Raw genomic sequence first — 20,254 nt, 5'->3', positions numbered from 1 at the left:
TCCGAGGTTGCGACCGCTTAGAGATAATAAGGGCCCTAAAGGTACATAGTGCTAAAGGAAAGGATATTGCCATGAAATTCCATTTGAAAGTTTGGCGGCATAGCCCCCAAGATGACAGACCAACTTTTTCCTTCGCGGCAAATGAGATTGCTCACATGGAGTTCCATATTCGATGGTTTAAAAGGAACCCGGAACTAAGAGGAGATACCAAGCTGGTACTAAGGTTATACTCGAAAGGCGATGACTTGATGGATGAGCCCGAAGTCGTCGAGCCGCGAAGGCTATCTTTCACGTTTGGAATGAAAAGATTATCTGGGAGTTCGACGCAGACGAATATTTCAGATTCACATTCGACTTCAAGGTCACGGTCCTCTTCAGCTAAACTCCCGCCTCTTATGCTATATGAAGGACAAGGAATAGAGCCGCCGGATGATGTTCGAAATCTAGAATATCTGGAAATAGAATTTTTGAACTCAGAGGGTAAGTTTTTCTTAGTTTCTCTTTCCCTTACCTCTTTCTTTAGATCCTCTACCCTGACAAGCTTACTGCTAGTTCGGAAATCCTTCGTACAGGCCTGTCTTGAGGCGCATCGCCCAGCATTGGAAGCTTCGAGGAGAAACAGTACGCCGAGTCCCTCTTCGCAGCAATCGTACTCGAGACCTTCTAGTTGGACTTTGGGACCGAACCAGGGTCCGCACGAACTAGAAGACTCGGGTAAATACGAACTACCAGTGGACTCTGGAGTCTACGAGATGATGGGAGACTCGGAATTTCAGATGCCTCCTCCAAGCTTGACAACGCCATATTCTCCCGGGGAGGTTCGATTCAATACCCGTTCCCTGTTCGCACCATCACAAGCAACAGATTACGAGAAAATTCAAGAAGCGGATGAATATTACGGATAAGGAGGACGATGCTCATGAACGAGGATAAAAATTGGGTATATAATTTTGGCTAGGAGAAATACCATATTCCGTATGTTAGATAGGGTTCCTTAGACATGGGTGGTATTGGTAATGGAGGTAATGTATGTGGTATCTGGGTATAGAGTATTGGGAACCTTTGTGATTTAAGAAATATTGATATTGATATGCCGTTGTAAACGAAGCATATAATGGTTAGGTGTTTGGAGGGTTGGGGCTGATTTTTGAGGGAGAGATAAAATGTAAATCATGCATAGCGTAAGGATGAATTATACTGATTTTATTGATTTAAAATTTGAGATAAGTAATATATTAGGTAGTTTTATTCTTTATAAAAATGTCAACTACTTCTACCTCGTGATAATAGTAAATTGATGTATTGTAGAGATTTTATCGCCATGTAACGGTCACGGGTTATTTCTAAACACTGAAAGGTTCTTCCTGTAGCCAATCAATAGATAAAACCTTACCCCGCTAGTACCTAAGCCACATCAAGGCTAGTGCGTCATTGTTAGTTTCAAAGCATCATTAGTTAAAGCTGCGACGTAACCGACGTCAGCTCACATTTCATAGGTTAGGTAGGTACCTCCTAACTAAGCCTCATCTCTAACAAACCGCAACCTGGCTTTTTAATTTTTTAGTTTACAAGGTTGAGTTTGCATCTTATGATTTCATAAAAAAAGAAGAAGATGCCAATAGGGTCTGGAATCCTTATAAATCAACAACTACATCTTCAAGATTTGTCCGCGGATATTTCTCCCCACCTCATCCCCAGTTATAGGTGTGCTCCTATGCTAATATAATGCAATTTAGCATTGGTTTTTTAATACTAACTGACACGTATCTATCCAGTAACAGTGTATAACCAACCTCCAACAACCTCGTTCTCCTAATCACGATACCGTAATCATGGATATGCGAAACAACCTCTTTGGTAGAGGGCCTCGTGGTGGCGGTGGAGGTCTACCTGGACGACCGGGTCCTGAACAAGGCAGTTATAGTCAAGTTCCCCAGAGCCGACCGCCGAGAGATTATAATGGCCCTCCCGAATATGATCCAAGAGGTGCTTACGGTGCCCCGTCGCCGGGCTACGGTGGAAACAATATGGCGCCCCAACAAAGGAATACACGGCCCAACCCTCCTCAAGGTCGTCCCGTTCAGCTTAGATTGGCAAAATTAGATAAGGGCGATCTATCTCAGCAATACATATTTGGCAATCTCGTTGCCGTCTCGCCTCAGGATTTCCCTCCCGACCAATACGGGAAAGACCTGCATATCTTACTGAACGGAAACTTCGTCGTGGCTGCTCGTCCGACCGAATATATCCCACCAGGATGCATAAGCTTGTCCGACCCTCAACGAACGTGGTGCGGCATTAGTATGACCGACACAATTATTGCTGAAAGATATGATCATAAGGTTCCTCTGTCGGCTATGGACGTCGAGGTTGGATTTGCGTCTCAGAGGAAGATAACAGATGTCCCATATGACCAGGATGAGCTTGCAGACTATTTCGTCAAGATGTTTCAAGGCCAAATCTTTGCCCCTGGCCAACGATTATTAATGGACTACAAGGGAATACCGTTGATGTTCGTGGTTAAAACGGTTCAGCTTCTCGACCTACTTGGAAACGAGAAGGGTCAGGCTTCAGATTCGTCTTCGAGGCCCGATACCAGGGGTTTACTGGTGGCGGGCCAGGGTCAAACTGAGATCAATTTTTTCAAAGATGCTAAAAATCCCATCAAGCTCAAAGGCTCGTCAAGACGGCCTGCCACAAATGCTATCCTAAGGCCGGATTTCAAGTTTGCCGATATGGGTATTGGAGGTCTGGACGAAGAATTCAGTACGATTTTTAGACGTGCTTTTGCTTCTCGAGTTTTCCCTCCAGGTTTAGTCGAGCAGATGGGCATCTCTCACGTAAAGGGTGTTCTACTCTATGGCCCGCCGGGAACGGGTAAAACGTTGATCGCAAGACAGATCGGCAAGATGCTGAATGCCCGCGAACCTAAAATCATCAACGGTCCGGAAATCCTTAATAAATACGTGGGCCAATCCGAGGAAAACGTGCGAAAGATGTTCGCGGATGCAGAGAAGGAATACAAGGAGAAAGGTGAAGAGAGTGGTTTACATATCATTATCTTCGACGAACTTGACGCTGTTTGTAAGCAGAGAGGTAGCGGGTCCGGAGGGACTGGTGTTGGTGACAGCGTAGTTAATCAGCTTCTTTCTAAGCTTGATGGTGTTGATCAACTCAATAACATTTTGCTTATTGGCATGACTAATCGGAAGGATATGATCGATGATGCGCTATTGCGACCAGGACGTCTTGAGGTGCACGTGGAGATTTCATTACCTGACGAACATGGCCGGATACAAATCCTTAACGTAAGTCACATCTGAAAATGATCTCTCAATTTATCTTGGAGGAAGTGGCCCCAGCCAGCTCTCTGAGGACTGGCCCTTTTGAGACACCTCTAAGACATTACATCTTGAGAGGATAGTCACTAACTCGCTATAGATTCATACTGCCAAGATAAGGGCTATCAACAAGCTGGGCGATGATGTTAGCTTAGAGGAGCTTGCTCACATCACCAAGAATTATTCGGGTGCAGAAATTTCCGGTCTAGTAAAAGCTGCTTTATCCTACGCCTTTACTAGGCATACGAAACTCGGGGACGTCACTGGTGTCCAGGGTAATCCCCAGGATGTGATGTTGACACGGGCCGATTTCATGAGAGCATTGGAAGATGTCAAGCCAGCCTTTGGAGTTTCCGAGGAAGAACTCAGTGGTGCTGCCCCGTACGGAGTCATTGATTATAGTCCGCACATCCAATCAATACTCTCCACAGGCCTCAGCTTTGTCCAAGCAGTTCGGACTTCCGAGAAGTCTCCTCTGTTCTCTGTCTTGGTCCACGGTCCTCATGGTGCCGGAAAGACGGCCTTGGCCGCAGAGATTGGATTGAAGTCCGAATTCCCATTCGTCAAGCTCATCAAACCGATTGATGTTGGGACAAACGAAGGAGCCAAACTCGAATATCTGCGTCGTGCCTTTTCAGATGCTTATAAATCAGCTCTTTCTATCGTCATTCTAGACAGCGTCGAGAAAATCATCGACTGGAACCCCATCGGACCGAGATTCTCCAATGCCGTTGTGCAGTATCTAGGTGCAGTACTGGAAACTCGACCGCCTAAGGTATGTCGTTTATAAATTCGTTTCTAAATGTGATCGATTTTCTAGTATACTTACAGCTCGCGCAGAATCGTAGACTCCTCATCATAGCCACGACGAGCCAGCGATCCATGTTAGATCAACATGGGGTATTCGCGTGGGACAGAGAGATTGCCGTACCGGCTGTCAAGGACCATCGTGAGCTTCAGGCTCTCTTAGCCGCCTCGGGTAAATTTGATGGGCCGGCCGACATCAACGAGGCTCTCAACGAGCTACAAACTCTGACAGGGAGCCAAGATGTTGGCATAGGTGTCAAGGCAGTATTTTCGGCGTTAGAGACGGCCGCGGTAAGGGACCCACTGCCTACGAGCCTAGCGGAGGACATCAGCGCTATTATGGCAGCGAGGAATCCGCAAGGATATTAATGGCAGTGTTTGTAACGGGATAGTAGGTTCAATGAGTTGCTATGTCACGCTAGAATACCTATAGAGGACCTAGAATAGAGACGATCGACAATGATATTGATGTAGCAATGCTTAAAAGGGGGTGTTGACCCTTGAGAAGTTAAAAATTGGTACATACCAGTACAAGACTCGTGTTAGTCTTGCCACAGCATACAATGTACCTAACGGATCTACCCGCGGTCCGAGCTAATACCTCATGTTACACACCCAGAGTAGGACATGCGGTTCTTGTAAAATGCACATTATCTAGTATACGCACCGCGAATTTCTATGTAAATTACCTAGGTAGTGAAACACCAAACAAAGTACTCGAAAGATGAGCAATATAATAAATCTACCCGTTAATCATAAAATAATCCAACATAATAACCCTCCTAAAATTCGGACAATCATGGCATCTTTGTCAGAATCACCTCTTCGTGCGTATACTTCACCGCGCCATCGTCTTCATTCCCGGACGCGCCGAATCTCTCCTTTAAACCTTCTACCGCTTTCTCGCCCAGTGCCTTCATGCTCCCCGCTCCGAGCATCTCCAAAACGCTAATATCGAAGCCGAAAGTCGATTTCCACCAGCTCCTCATCTCCACTGCTACGAGGCTGTCAAATTCCATTTCCTGCAGAGTCCTGTTGATATCAATCTCGGTATCACTTTCTACGGGCTTCATAAGTAAACTAAGTAGCTGCTTCGAAATTTGAATCGCGACGAAGATAACCGCATCTGGAGTGGAAAGAACTGCTGGGTTACCGATGGCTGATGATACGAATGATAATAGCTCGCTTGATGTTACGGCAGAGCTTGACGACAAAGAACCGGAACTGCTGTTTAGATATACACCCACGCGGCGGTCGCCTTTCCAAGGCACACGGTTGGATACATCAGTGAGAGATGTAGTGCTACGCATACCTATGAGCAGTTCACTGCGGCTGACAAACGGCTTAGAGCGTCCACTTTTAGCATCCTGGATGGCTGGGCGTGGAGCTACGATAACAGCGGTAATAGCGTCAAGCATTTCGGCGATGCGAATGCCGAATATACCTTGCGATAGGAGGCGCTCACGAACCACAGGGTTATCGGCGACATAGCCATGGTCAAGCATAACACCAATATCGACTGCAGATGCATTGAGACCGAGGCTATGACGGTACTGCACAAAGCTATCGAGGAACGTATTGGCGCCAGAATAATTGGCTTGACCTCTCTGGCCTACGATCCCTGAAATGGAACCGAAGAGGACAAACAAGTCAAGATTAAGGCCGCGCCCGACGGTTGCATTATGTAGGTTCCACGTCCCCAGTACTTTAGGGTCCGCGCATTGTGTCCAGTCTTCGTACGTCATATTAATGAAGCTCTGGTCCCGTAAGACCATGGAGACGTTCAATATTCCCTTGAGAGTGATGCCACCAACTGTCACAGCCCGCTCTACATCGGAAAGTGAAGCGACACTGCCCTTCACGGCAGTGGCCTTACACCCCTGGCTTTTCAGTTCCTTGAAGAAGGCCTGATCCTCAGCAGTCTCGCCAGCGCGACGTGAGAGGAATATAAGATGGCGAGCGCCGTGTTCAACCATCCAATTAGATACGGCACGACCAAGACCACCTAAGCCACCGACAAGCAGGTAAGAGGCGTCGTTTTGGAATTCGATATTCCGGGTCGGCTGCCGTTTAGTCAAAGCTTTAGCTTCCGGACAGTCCAGCGTGATTGTGATCTTTCCGATATGCTGGCCCTTTTGCATGTAACGGAAGCAATCTCCGATGGCGTCGGCCGTGAAGATCTTAACGGGTCTAATAGGTTGAATATGACCTTGCTCATAATATTTGGCGATTGTTTTGAGTAGGCTGGTATATCATTAGTATCCTAGCTTGGTAATATTTTAATACGGTTAGGTGAGTTACCTGTTACCAAGATCTCCTCTCACATCCATGATATGACCCAAGTCTATGCCGTGATAGCTCCTATTTAGCTCGAAAATGTTTAAGGCCAGTTTCCCGTTGCCGATAAGATCGCGTTTCCCTATTTCTATCATCTTTCCAAATTCCGCCACGCATTCCCAGGATGTGTGAAGAAGTTCTCCCGATAATGAATTAAGAACCACGTCTACTCCGCGGCCGTTTGTTGCTGCCATGATATCCCCTAAGAACGACTTATCGCGAGAGTTGAATATGCGGCTTCTTGGAATCATGAATGTGGACATCAAATACTGGACTTTCTCTTCGTTGCCCACGGTACAGTAAATATCTGCACCGATCATCTTGGCTACTTGGATGGCTGCGAGCCCGACACCACCACAAGCCGAGTGGATCAGCAGCGTCTGCTTCTCTTGTAGCTGGCCGACGTCGAGAAGCCCGTATATGACGGTGGCAAAGACGCAGGGCATGGTTGCAGCATCGTCGAAGCTGAGGGAATCGGGAATCTTGGCACATACCTTCTGCGGTAGGACCAGTTGGGTTGAGAAGCAACCTTCGCCAAATAAGAACACTCTGTCGCCTGGACGAAGATCTTTTACGTCTGGTCCAACTTTGCTGATAACACCGCATGCTTCAATGCCGAGCGTTGTCATGAGTCTATTCTCTACGATGCCCATGGCGACTAGGACATCCTGCGTACGTTAGTATCCTTTTTTTTCTTCTCTTCTTATATGCTAGCAGTGTACATACCTTGAAGTTCATCCCGAAGGCTTTTGTCTCAACTAGAATTTCGTCCCCAACTAATGGTTTCACTGGGATCGCTGTCCATGCCAATGTATTAAGCCGCCCGTACTTTCCGATTCTAAGGTCATATCCTACGTCAGACGCCTCATCTAGCTGTGGTTCGCGCAGCTCATCGTTAACTGTGATAGGATATATCCTGGGTATATGTACAACCCCGTCCACAATGGCATATTCATACTCGGGATGTAAATTTTCGTCCTGTTTTCGATTATGGAATTTCTGGAATATTTTCAACGCCGCGGATAAATTTGCGGTATTGACCTGATCCATCTCGCATGTGGCGAGGTCAGCACTTAGCTCACCACGAATCGTCCTCATAGCGCCGATGATTTGTGCCCAACGAGGGTCCTGAGCCCTGACCTGAGAGGCTCGGGTAAGCCAGAGGAGGCCAGCACCGGACTCTGATACCTCGGACACGAACTTGCGGAAGGCGGCGAAACCATCCCGACCAATATCTTCAAATACAGGCTTATTAAGATCGACTACTGCAACCATGTCCTTATCTGTGGGAAGACCTGGCTCAGCCCAATGGTGCAATCCAACCGTATAACTCTCCGATTCTAGCTTTTCCTTAAGTTGTATTGCGATACTTAAAGTATCGTCACCGTAAATGACAGTCGTGGTACGGAGCCGTTGAATCTCAACTGCTGGCTTAGCTGTCATGATAGCATCGAATTGTGTGGGTCGAGGACAATCGAGAGCTACATGTTCTAAGCCAGCGAAACCAGCCTGTCGTAAGTACTCGTCCCACCTCTCAGGAGGAACATAAGGTTCGTCCACTCGGTTATCGTCTGCACCTAGCCACCATCCTGGGAAGATGCCCATGATAAAGTTAATAGCTTTACTATCGGAGCACAATTCTTCCATATATAAACGACCCTCAGTATGGAGAAGTTTGCGTACGTTGCTAAGTGATTCTTGAAGACTAGGGGTGGCGTGCAAAATATTTGCGGCAACGATGAGGTCGTATGAACCTCCTTCAAACCCCTGAGCGAGTGGGTCCTTGGTGATATCCAGCGCCTGGAAGCTCATGTTGGGGTATTCTTCGAAACGCGTTTTAGCGGCGCTAAAGAATGCGGGTGATATATCGGTGTAGGTATATTCGGAATACATAAGAGAGCCGTTCTCTGAGTTTACGAGGTTCTTGAGGATAGTGTTCGTAAGACCACCTGTACCGGCTCCAACCTCGAGAATACGAAGGTTTGGTTTCGCGTGGCCTAGGGTCTGGAACAATTCTTTACGATTGCAGAGGTCGAGATAAGTGTAAATATTCGTCAGGGCATTGTCCTCCATTAGAACCGCGACCGGATCGACTTCACCCTTAAACATGGGGACTATGCTATCCAGAATCTTGGTAAATGCAACTACTAGGGGGTTCATCGTGGTCGGAGATAGGATGTTGGCGAGGACTTCAAATGAACTCTCAGACTTCGGCTTGGGTTGCTTCTCTAACCATGATTTGAACTTATGGAGATGGGGGATATCTGTTCGAAGGCCTCGAAGACGAAGAAGAGCCTCGCGAACACAGACCCGATGCAATTCTTCGCATATAGACATATACCGCTCCTGTTCTTTGTGCGGGATGATCAATGATGTAGCATCGACAAAGTCGATATCCGGTCGCCAGAACACCCTGGCACCAGCATGAGGATCAGGATTCTCGGTCGCGGCATCGCCTTCAATAGGACTTAGTTTCACACCTTTCATCTTGAGCGCCATTTTCCCCTCGACGTCGAATCCCTCGCCCCCGCCGCACAAGATACCGCGCCGAGTCTGAATTGCTCTTATGGCAATATCGATTTCCGAATCGCATTTGTAGGTCTCCATATACTCTATAAATGTTGGAACGTTCATCTTATCCAGCTTGTGTGTTAGGCCGTTGGTTGCAGCAACACTGAATAGTTGGAGGAAGAAGTCAACCTTGGTAGGGTGTACGCAATAGATGTTATCATCCGCATCTACCGTGTGTATCGCCCTCCCCTTAGAGAGGTGTTGCGTTGTTGAGCACGATAAATCAGACAAGCCTTGGAAATCCTTCCCGTAATTCGCCCCGACATTTCTAAGAGCTTGATACCACTTCGCGGGCTCGACCAGACGAGGAAGTTTAGATGCGTCTTCTGCTCTATCGTTTAATGGTGGGTTGGCTAGGGCAGAAAATTGGCCAGAGCAATGCTTCGTCCATGATGTCCCATTGTACGATCTAACGATAAAATCCCACCATGCGCTGTCCAGAGTATCTGTAAGCGGTGCTCGACGTACACTGGTAATGATCTCGGTTGATTTGGACTCCGTCAGGACCATGGCAGCATCAATGACGACTTGGCGTAAAGCAAAGCCTGTATACAGACCCTCGCATAATTGACGAGCCGCTTCACCTACCATACCTACGTATCCTGCGCATGGAAAGATTACATCCCCTTTGATATTGTGGTCCTGTATCCACGGAATATGAGCAAGCGACAGGACGTTCCGGAAGACAGGTTCACCATCTGTGCTTTCTGTAACGCGAATACCTAACAGCTCATGTTTGGGGAACTTGCGGAATCGCCATTCTTTAGCGATACGGTTCTCCAACATGAAAGAGTCGCTGTGTTGCCAAGGGTAGGTGGGTAAATCCGGGACAACGCGAGCGGTGCCGTCCGGATTGGTCAGGCGGTTCAGATTGATATGTAGATTTTGAATCCAAAGCTGGCCGACAGCCGAAAGGAACGTCTCGCTTCCATTTTTACCACGGACGAGACATGATACGTATGGGTAGCTGGCGGACGACTTTGCAAGAATTTGACGGAGTGGTCCACCCAATGCTGAATGAGGCCCGATTTCTAAAAACACGAGGCTCGCCTTACTATTAGCATTATGGTAACTGACTAAATTGGAAACTCCTGTGTTGAAAAGTACAGGAGACTCGAGATTCAATTGCCAATATCTGGAATTTGTGACATCGGTATCGAGGAGTCTCTTTCCTGTTACGGTAGAGAAAAAGATAGGTTTATACGCGATATTCTTAGAAACTGCATGTTTCGATTTACTTCCAACATGGTGAGAGACGAGGCTATTGTACGTCTCACCAACCTCCCTCATATGATGGGAGTGGTACGCCTTTTCAACCTTTAGAGCACGAGCGAAGGTCTCAGGCTTCTCTGAATGTATCGCCTCCAAAACGTCATTTACTGATTCTTTATCGCCAGATATGGTAACGCTTGAAGGCGAGTTCTCACAAGCGATAATGACGCCTGGCACTAGGAACTGTGTCGTTTCTTCCCGACCTAGGCCAATGGCGGCCATGGCCCCTGGCCTTTTCACCTTGTCGGATACGACACCACGATCGTACGCGGCAATGATAGCTTCTTCAGCAGTAATTTTCTTAGCAGCATACGCAGCTGCTATCTCGCCGGACGAGTGGCCAACCACTCCAAACGGTTTGATATCAAACTCAGACAATGCGTCGACTAGGGCAATCTGCACCGCAGTACATAGAGGCTGAGAAAGATATGCTTTATCCAGCTTACTTGTCTCGGCCGGCTTAGTCAATTCATCAACTAGAGACCAAGTAGGAGGGTCAGGAAGGTTTTTAAGGATATTCTCCATGTAGTAAACCGACTTCTTGAAAGTGAGGTTTGATTGGAGAAGCTCGAGACCCATCTGAGGCCACTGTGCGCTCTGGCCGGTAAAGACCATAATGAGATCAGGAGGTGATTGAGGTGCCTTGCTAAGAGGCGCCGTACTGGTTATGGTACCTTTGTCTACAATCGAAAATGCTCGGTGCGGTAAGTGTGTACGCCTTACACCAAGAGTATAAGCCATATCATTTGCCGCCTCGGGGAACTCTTCGATATATTTCTGATTCTGGACCACCTGCCGTCTTAACGAGTCTGAAGTGTTGGCTGAAAATAACAGCAATTGACTCTTTATAGGTGACAATCTCTGGTTCAACGTTTGAGTATTCCCGAAGTACATTCTTGCCGATTCGATGACAACGTGAGCGTTGGCGCCACCTATGCCAAAAGAATTGACCGAAGCACGTTCGTATCTATCTTCTGGCCAGGGGGTAGGTTCTACAGGTACTCTAAGCTTCTTTTCCTCAAATGGAATCTTAGGGTTAGGCTTGCTGAATTTGATATTGGGAGGGATGGTCTGATTCTCTAGTGCTAGAATTGCCTTGATAAGCGACGTAATTCCAGATGCTCCTTCTGAATGACCGACGTTTGGCTTTACGGAACCAATGTATACCCCGGTATCACCGAAAACATTAGCCACAGCGGCGACTTCGATTGGGTCGCCCGCTGCGGTTCCGGTACCATGGCACTCAACGTAAGGGGTTTTTGCGATATCTGAAATCCCGGCTACATGGTATGCTCTGCGAATCATCGCCTCGTGGCATTGGGAACTTGGAACGCTGAGACCGAGTGTCTTACCATCAGCGTTATTAGATGTACCTCTAATCACAGCACGGATAGGGTTGCCGTCACGGATTGCATGGTCAAGCCTCTTGATGTAGACCATGTTGATAGCTTCTCCACGTGCATATCCATCAGCATCGGCATCAAATGTTCTGCTTGAGCCATTCGGAGATAATACTCCTTGCTCGAACATACAGACAGTGAGTCCCGGAGCCATAATTAGATTGGTACCAGCTACAATGGCGGAGTTGCATTCGCCATACCGAATCGACATACACGCTTCGTGAAGGCCGATCATAGCTGAAGAGCAACCAGTGCGGATGACCATACTGGGTCCTTTGAAATCATATTCGTAGGAGATTCTGTTGGAGAGCACAAAGTCTCCATAGCCGGTAATCTTATAGGTACCATATAGCTGGGGATCTTTGACAAATAATTCTAGCCAGTCCTCACCGAACGATCCAACGAAGGTCCCAACAGTCTTGCCGCGGTAGTCGACTTCTCCAGCGCTTTCGAGGCATTCCCTAGTAAGCTCTAACAAAAGTCGTTGCTGCGGATCTGCTCGTTCTACCTCGATCTTGGGCATGCTGAAAAAGCTCGTATCAAGGGCACCGATATCCACAGATTCATCAAGGAAGTATCCATATTGAGTATTAATATGACCAGGCTTGCGAGACTTGGAGTAAAAGCTAGAAGAATTGTATCTCGACTCAGGGATAAGACCCCGTGCATCCTGTTTCTTAACTAGGAAGTCCCAGAACTCATTCGGCGTGGAGATACCTCCTGGAAGGCGAAGAGCCATGCCACATATCGCAATTGGTACTCCATTTTCGGTTGGGCCATGATAGCTGGCGTGGGATGAGTCTGATTCCTTTTAACTACAGTCAGTTTGGAACTTAATGGTTACTTAAACATCGTATCATCTTACTGGGGAAGTAGACCCAGACGGGTTCAGATATGGAGCCATAGTCCGATGTTGAATGTATTGGCCTGAATAAAAATTACGTTGAAGAAATTATATACCCTTGGTCGATATCGGTATGATGTCTAAGTCCTAGAGAGCAGTCTTTTAAAGTGCCGGCTTCCTTTGACGACTCTCTGTATTATATCTTCTCGATTTCTGAGCGGGGTTTCAATACTGAACTACCTGTACACTCGACTATACCTCTTATCTATATATATAATATATAGCTACTATGGGTAACCTAACCCGAGTAACACACGGTTTGATGCGTTAAACTAGAGCCAAGTCCCGTTGTTGTAGTATCCCAATTGACTATCCTACTAACAAATCTAAACTGAGCTGCAACCGTAGGTTCCAGCGGATGATACAGCAGGCTACACAATGAGCTCAGCCCGAGGTCGCATCAGTTGAGTCTACCATTGGTGTCTGAAGAATCTATTCGATGAGATGGCTTGAAAATGTCTGCTTCATATCAGTAGGACTTACACGGAAACGGCTGCAGCACAAAGATTAGCCAACGAGTAATCGATTACAACCATAAGGTAGAATGAAGAAGCATATCGCGATCTATCACGTCTTCTGTTATCTATCATTTACACAAAGCTACGTATTCGCGTGGTTATGTATAGATAATGTTTTTGACTACCCAACTCCTTGCCTAATAAACTAAATTAGATTATCTCTCAATATACCGATATATACACTAAACACGGGTTGCAGGTAGTAAGTCACCATAGTTTTGATCCCGCATATATAGTTCCGGAACCGGAACTATTCCGTGATATAACTCCTGCGGCAATAGATTAGGGTGTACTCGGGTAATGGTGGTATCAACGTTGATGTCATCGCCGATGTCATCCATAACGAAGCTTCGGCTCCGCGATTAAAGGTTCACATACGATGTCGGTCGTAATTCCGTGTCCGGACGAGATAATGAATATATAGTATGTTGATACTCAAATGTTGAGTAACTATTCTACCCGTGGACGTCTCGCTTTGTAGCGCCCCGCATACCTATCAACCTGTATAACCTACATGCAGATATGTAATCGTCATAAGCTGTTCTTATCAGAAACAAGGGTAGTACGATCCATAGACGAGAAAATATATTTGGGACTTCCCTTATTGGATCAAAGGGAAACCAATAGGTCGTTATGGTGATATTCACTCTGGGAATGATTCATATCAAGAGGGAACACCCGGTGCTTACATGTACAGCATAGTACATGTCATCCAGGTAACAAGATTTTCGTGCTCTGGTCACACGTTGAACATTTCAACGGTGGTTCCATCATATTGCATTATATTTAACCGAAGTCTTTTTCAGTACTTGTGACACCAACAGGTCTTTGTCAGTATTGAATATGACATCATTGCTTACGAGTTGGTGATCTCTCCTCTTTGGACAGTGTCTTTTTGATCCTTTTTACCAGTATATCAGCTACTATGACTTAACCACATTTAATTAAGCTCAATATATACACTACATGCAGGGCTCATAGGTTACGTGTTACCTAACAGTGAGACAATATCTAGCTTACGGAGTTAGTCCCATATAAACCCATGATGCCTCTTGATTTGAATGGAAGTTGGATGAATTTTGTAAGGTAACAATAAACAATTATACCGTTGTATAATTATGAATATGAAAATTTTTTATCATATCGTCTATTCAAGTTAATAAATGTATTTTTAAAAACGTCTTTGACGCGTAGTTATTGATTTTATTCTTGTAAGTTATATATACGGCATTGTGTGCTGGTTGCTTTTTCACATTCTCAAATTAAGCCTTAGTAAATGGAAATTCCCGTACTCATCAAAATCTATATTTTTAATTAACACTGCAAGGAAATCTGTATTTGGGGACATTGGGGGTGTATTTGATTTAATGTTCGGAATGGGCTTTCTCAATGGTGCGAGTAGAGTATGAGATACATTTCAAAATTTACCTCCTCAGTGCTAGTGCTAATAACTTGCGGATACGGTTCTGCGGGAACATCCGGTAAACGTTTTATAAAAATTTCACTGCAATTTATTCATTCGACTAATTGCGACTATTATGCCAACTGAGAAGTATATCACATGTGTGAATGTATTCAAAGACCTAGCCAAAAATACCAAGAAGATGACATGCCTAATGTAGCTCTTTTGATATAACTAGGTAGTTAACTAATTCTATATCTGCTAGTTTTGGTGTAGGTTTCATTTTTTTTTTTTTTTGACAAGTCAGAGCTTTTAAACTGTAAACTACTAGGGTAGAATTAAATTTACACTCGGAAGTATCTATCTAATGACCTTATGCGAGAAGTGGACGTATGACGGTTTGCATTAGAGTCAATAGAATAATAATATAAGCATAACTAGAGGAAGATAGTACCTAGCTGATGTTAGATATCTCAGGGGACAATAGGAGTGCACAGAACTGATGATATGGTATTCCTAAAAGGTTCTTTAAGCTTTCACTAGTTAAGTAATACCCGGAAAGGATGAGGTCGGTCCTGAAGTAAGTGGGGGTTGTATATGTGGGTAGAAACTTCCAATGTTGTGTATCCTCCGACGAAAAGCATGAAGTTGTGTAATACTTATTATACATGTACTACCTCGCCTATTGATGATTCCTAATAAAATCTAGCATGTGATAAGCCTCCGGAAAAAGAAATGTACCCCATAAGTAATGACTATTCTCGTTTACAGGACTTGTTCTTTCAGTAATTTTGCTCACCTTCGCTACCAATACTATTTTAACTACCACGTCTATACTATCTTAACACAACACTGTGTGTAAGGGCTACTAAGCACGGTAACCATAGCTTTACCATGCCTCAAACACAATTCTTCGGGTCTCAGGTCGGAGGAGGGACTGTGATCAACTACAGCTATACTGATATGCCGTGGAAACTGGTGTTTTGGGATTTTTGGTATTTTCTAAAGTACGCCCCATACTTGCCCTGGGTTGTATGGCCTCTCTGGCCTTGTTATGATGGAAGATTTGACGAACTTTCATTCACATTCCCACATATATGGTGTGTTTTTGTGCACATCATCCTTGTTATACTCCAAGTGGCTTTCCTTCTGGCGCTGCCATCGGTGTTCATCCTTCCTGGATGGCTCTTCATATCCGGATTAATTACCTTCTTCGTCGTCAACCAGTTAATATGTCGAACCTTGAATGGATGCACAATACAGTACACATCTGAGCCAAGATACTCACCTAACTGGGAGAAATATGAGCATGAGCAGTGGATTTTCTTAAACGGTATTTCCGTGGGGTATGATGGCTAGCTTTAAGTCATATACAGCTGTTACTAATAAAAGAAAAAGGGAAGCATGGCTCAAGGGTAACCTTAATCGCCTAGCACTTACCTTCGGACGACCTGTTATAGGCATACATAATCGCACAAACGGAGTCATCTTCGATGTACTAGAAGCTATAGTTCAACGCTGCTTCGGATATGCAACCACTGATATTCGTCTAGCTTATAAGATTCTTAAGGGTAAGCTGTATAATCCGCAGTATACAACGGTGGTATTCATTTTACGTAAGTAGAGACTTTGTACTTCTTACTATTCTAAGATCAAAAGAAAGTCTCACACAAGTTCACCTTTTGTTTCTCATTAATAACCGTTTCTTCAATACTATTCAACTATAATTAGGAAACAATTGCTAACACTGGAGGGTCAGACTCACAAGGCGGCATCGAAGGGGGGCTTGTTTTAGACTGGCTTTTACAGGAGGTTCCACAGGATCTTCTCGCCAAGCTTGAAGTTTACACCTTCGGCAATGCGGCAAATCACTTCAACAATCCCCATCGGCATAAGAAAAGCCAGGAAGCACAAGTAAAGAATCCCCGTGTCTTAAACAGGATATTTGAGCAGTTTCCTCATCTCCCAGGAGAGACGGACAAGACAGCGGCCAAAAAGAATTCTGATAATGCACAGCTTCGTACACTAGTTCCCAGCGACCAGGGCTCAGGGGAAACCGAACCTCATGCTGCCGCCTTAGATCGAGCTATCGGACACATAGAGCACTACGCTCACACTACTGATTTCGTTGCTCTTTGGGGTGTTCTGCATTTCATAACCAATACTCCAGCCTCACCGGAGATTCCCCATTTTGTTGGTCGGCTCTTCGCTCACGAATCCCTCGGAGGCCATTTGCTAAATCAGCATTACCTTAACGACATGTTTCCATTGGCTAAGAACTCATCCGGCGAGTTCACGGGTTGTGCAGAAAGCAACGAGTTTATGGATAGCGTCATCAACCCACCCGGGCAGGGAGAAGGCGATAACCTTTTCCAAGCTATCCGCGAAGGCCTCGACCATAGCTTCGCGGCGCTAGACCGTATCGCCCTAGCAGAATCCGATGTTTCCGTGCAAGGGAAATTAGCCGAAGAAGTAAGTGCCTTAGACGGACCGGTACGAGTCAGGGATCTCAGTCGTCTATGGCACTATAGGAATGGTCAAACACCTGGTAGCTTACGAAAAGTCTGAAGGGGTTGGAAAATGGTTTTGGGGGAGCAAGGGAGATAGGGAAGACGTGCTATTGATATTGGTATTGTTTCTCATTTTAACTTGCCCCATTTGATTAACGGGAGGTATGTGCGGACTTGTGTTTTTTTCGACAGAATGACCTCTGTTATTTGATTCTAATATGCCCATCAAAAATTAAATTTTGAATTTTCTTCGAGCGTTGGTACGATTTTCTGGTAGCTTTAACCCATCTTCAACACTGACTAGCGAACTCCATACTTGTTTTATCCAAGAGGAAATCAACCCTTGTACGAAACACTGATCACATTTATTTATATCCGATGTGAAATTCAAGAAAAGTGCCATTAACTAGGTAGGTAGTTATGTAAGATAACCCGTGTAGAACCTTCCACATAGGAGAACACATACTCTGATTAGGTTAGGTACTGAATTATTTATACATTACACAAGTCTTATTTCTCTTCGAGAGAATAAGTTGATAAACGTATTCAAGTCGGCCTGACTAGTATGGTAAGAAGAAACAACACCAACTCTTAGAAATGTATCATTTCTCATATGATGCAATGCCAGCCCAGATACCTGCCATCCCCCTAAGACCACCGGCTGCGCGATGGTCCAGATACACGCGAGCCCATTACGAAAGTCATCTGAAGTATCAAATATGATTATTGGCTGATGCTGCAATCTCTCATTAGCGCCAACTTTGACCGACTGGCCAGTGTCGAATTCTCGAAATGCCTCCACGGTATATTGGTTGTGCAACAAGGCATGAGCGTCAACTAAACAAACCGGCCCATATAACGTTAATATGCCCTCAGCCACTTCTCCGGTGTCATCAACGCCAAGGAGAGTTATATTAACGGACGATAACGAGCTGATCTCGACCACTTCTTCGTGAAATGTATCTGGGATGATAAGATGGCCGTTTAGACTGGCCCAAGACCACGAAGGTGCACGATAACAGACCGCCCGGGACGCCGGGACGCCGACTCTAACATACCAACCTAATGTTTCTATTAAGCGATATTCCCATAAGCCAGCTAGGTACCTATAACTCCCCGGTTTGAGGCGTTGTAATGCTTTTCTGACATCCTTCGCCAACCCGGATACGGCCACGAGCTTGTCTGTCGATACGGTGAGCTTCGTATCTGAATACAAGCTTATAGTAGCACTCCAATCAGTAAGGATGCGTGTTTGTAAGTCTCTTAATATACACGGAGTAGTGGGAATGGCGATGAGCTGCTTCCAGAGTGGAAATACTATATCGACGTGCTTTTCGTGCTTGTCGGCGCCAATGAGGTTGCATGCGGAGCGGGATCCCTCGAAACCTCTCGGATGCGTCTCACACGCATGTGATTCTGCACACTCCCAAAATACCTGTTTACTCCCAAAATATATAGTACGAGGAGCCATAAGTCTTTCTTGTAAAACCCATGCTCGTTGGATAAGAGGTTCATACCGAAATGCCGCATGCCACGCCGTGTCTTCAAGCTCGGCCCTGAACATTTCCCCATTTTTATATATGTCGACGGCCGTAGGGGCAACTAACGACGGATCGCGTGAAAAGAAACAGCCACCTTCGTCATCATCGGCGCCGAGGGCGGATATGCAAAATACCGAATTTCGATAAACGTCTTGCATTGTCCCGGCTTCTCTTCGCCAATCATCGGGCGAGTCTTGATAAATACACAGGCGGTCAATCCACATGTATCGAACCCCTAAGCGATATGCGATATATATTGCATCCCTAATCGTTTTTGGCAAGTGATCAACCGCATTAGATTTCTCTAGCCAAGCATATGTAGACTTCAAGAGTCGAAACGTCTTATGTAACGGTTTGTCGCCCCATCGGTAACTTAAGGTGGCGTATGAAGACACATGAGAATCTTCATCTCCGCGTATTAATTGGAAGGTGATACTATCTTGTGAATATGGATCATGCGAACAACCTATCTTTAATAATCGAGTTGGTTTGTAATTCTCACTTTCTTGTTTAAGATTGCATAAACTGTGATGTTGTAGACAGGTTTCCATCAACTCGGAGATCATAGACCATGTTTGAGGAGAATCTGTTGAATACGGAATATCGTAGTTCAACTTATTATCGAGAGGTTGTAAAGCTGAAAGCTTGCATAAGCTTCATGATAGGTGGACGCAAAAGTCGGCATGGATGACAAAGGAACGTAGCTTACCCTTAACCATAGAAACAGTTTTGACGCCATGGCCCGAGTCTACTGTCATACATGGAATATCATATTCATAAGAAACCCAGAATATGGTAAAGAAGCCATATTCCTTCACTTTATTGACCTGACCCGCACTATCGTAGAAGGGAAAATCACTACACATGACGCACCCTTGCCGAGCGGAACGATTAAAAGAATCCTCGTCGCGATGGTGCCCATGTATATACCAGAAGACAGGAGATGAGTTCCGAGGTACTGTGAAGCTATAAGTTAAATTAAACCATCTATATGTAACAATATCCAGTATTGTACGCACTAAATTCATACTGACTGAGTTGCAACCCCTCTGTGTCTGCAATATGTTTTTCGGCCGAACCTAGCGGAGAGGGCTTGCGTGCATTTTCAAGTCCGTATTTGCAGACCTTGCAGAGCATGATGCCAAAGTTCCCGAAAATAGTGTAGCTCTTTTCAAGGGTATCTGGTGTTTTAGAACAGAAAGACACGATCTTATAAGTGCACTTATAATAGAATAAAGATACAAGTTTAAATAACTAGTTATCAGAGAAAAGAACAAAGTAGAAGAGAAGATAAATTATCATTCGTCCTAAATATTTGAGGAATTAAAAGGGTAGACCGCCCAGCTACTTTGAAACCTATCAAACATACCTATGCAGTCAGCATCTTACCTTCGCTAGAGACATTTCATTATGACTCCAGGCATACTATTATAGTGTTAAACTTGCAAATCTAGTAACGGGGTTTAAAGTAATAACGATTCTTCCTTCGAAGGTTTACCTTCTCTTTCTTAAACATGCATACATTGCATAAATACTTGAATCATATCACAATGAGAGAAGGAGTTAAAGCGTCGGAACATTGATATCATTTCAACTTCTTTATATTTTCCCCTTAACAATATTGCCAATATTCCAGCCTCCAAATTGGTAG

At 45.2% G+C, this 20,254-nt stretch overlaps 2 protein-coding genes across 2 annotated transcripts; one reads left to right on the top strand and one right to left on the bottom strand.

Annotated features, from left to right (window-relative positions):
• Nucleotides 1-1,832: 1,832 nt before the first annotated feature.
• GL218_08692 (Vesicular-fusion protein sec18) lies at nt 1,833-4,517 on the top strand (the record flags this gene model as incomplete). Its single annotated transcript, XM_033585499.1, has 3 exons — nt 1,833-3,308; nt 3,442-4,116; nt 4,173-4,517. The coding sequence occupies 3 exons, from the start codon at nt 1,833-1,835 to the stop codon at nt 4,515-4,517; spliced, it is 2,496 nt and encodes an 831-aa protein (XP_033440335.1).
• A 428-nt stretch (nt 4,518-4,945) lies between these two features.
• GL218_08691 (Lovastatin diketide synthase LovF) lies at nt 4,946-12,632 on the bottom strand (the record flags this gene model as incomplete). Its single annotated transcript, XM_033585498.1, has 4 exons — nt 4,946-6,392; nt 6,450-7,153; nt 7,212-12,536; nt 12,594-12,632. 4 exons carry the CDS (start codon nt 12,630-12,632, stop codon nt 4,946-4,948), a joined length of 7,515 nt encoding a protein of 2,504 aa, XP_033440332.1.
• Nucleotides 12,633-20,254: the final 7,622 nt, after the last annotated feature.

Source organism: Daldinia childiae, assembly GCF_008694065.1.
Source record: "Daldinia childiae strain JS-1345 chromosome Unknown Scaffold13, whole genome shotgun sequence".
NCBI classification, from domain to species: domain Eukaryota; kingdom Fungi; phylum Ascomycota; class Sordariomycetes; order Xylariales; family Hypoxylaceae; genus Daldinia; species Daldinia childiae.
This window is presented reverse-complemented; position numbering and strand designations above follow the sequence as displayed.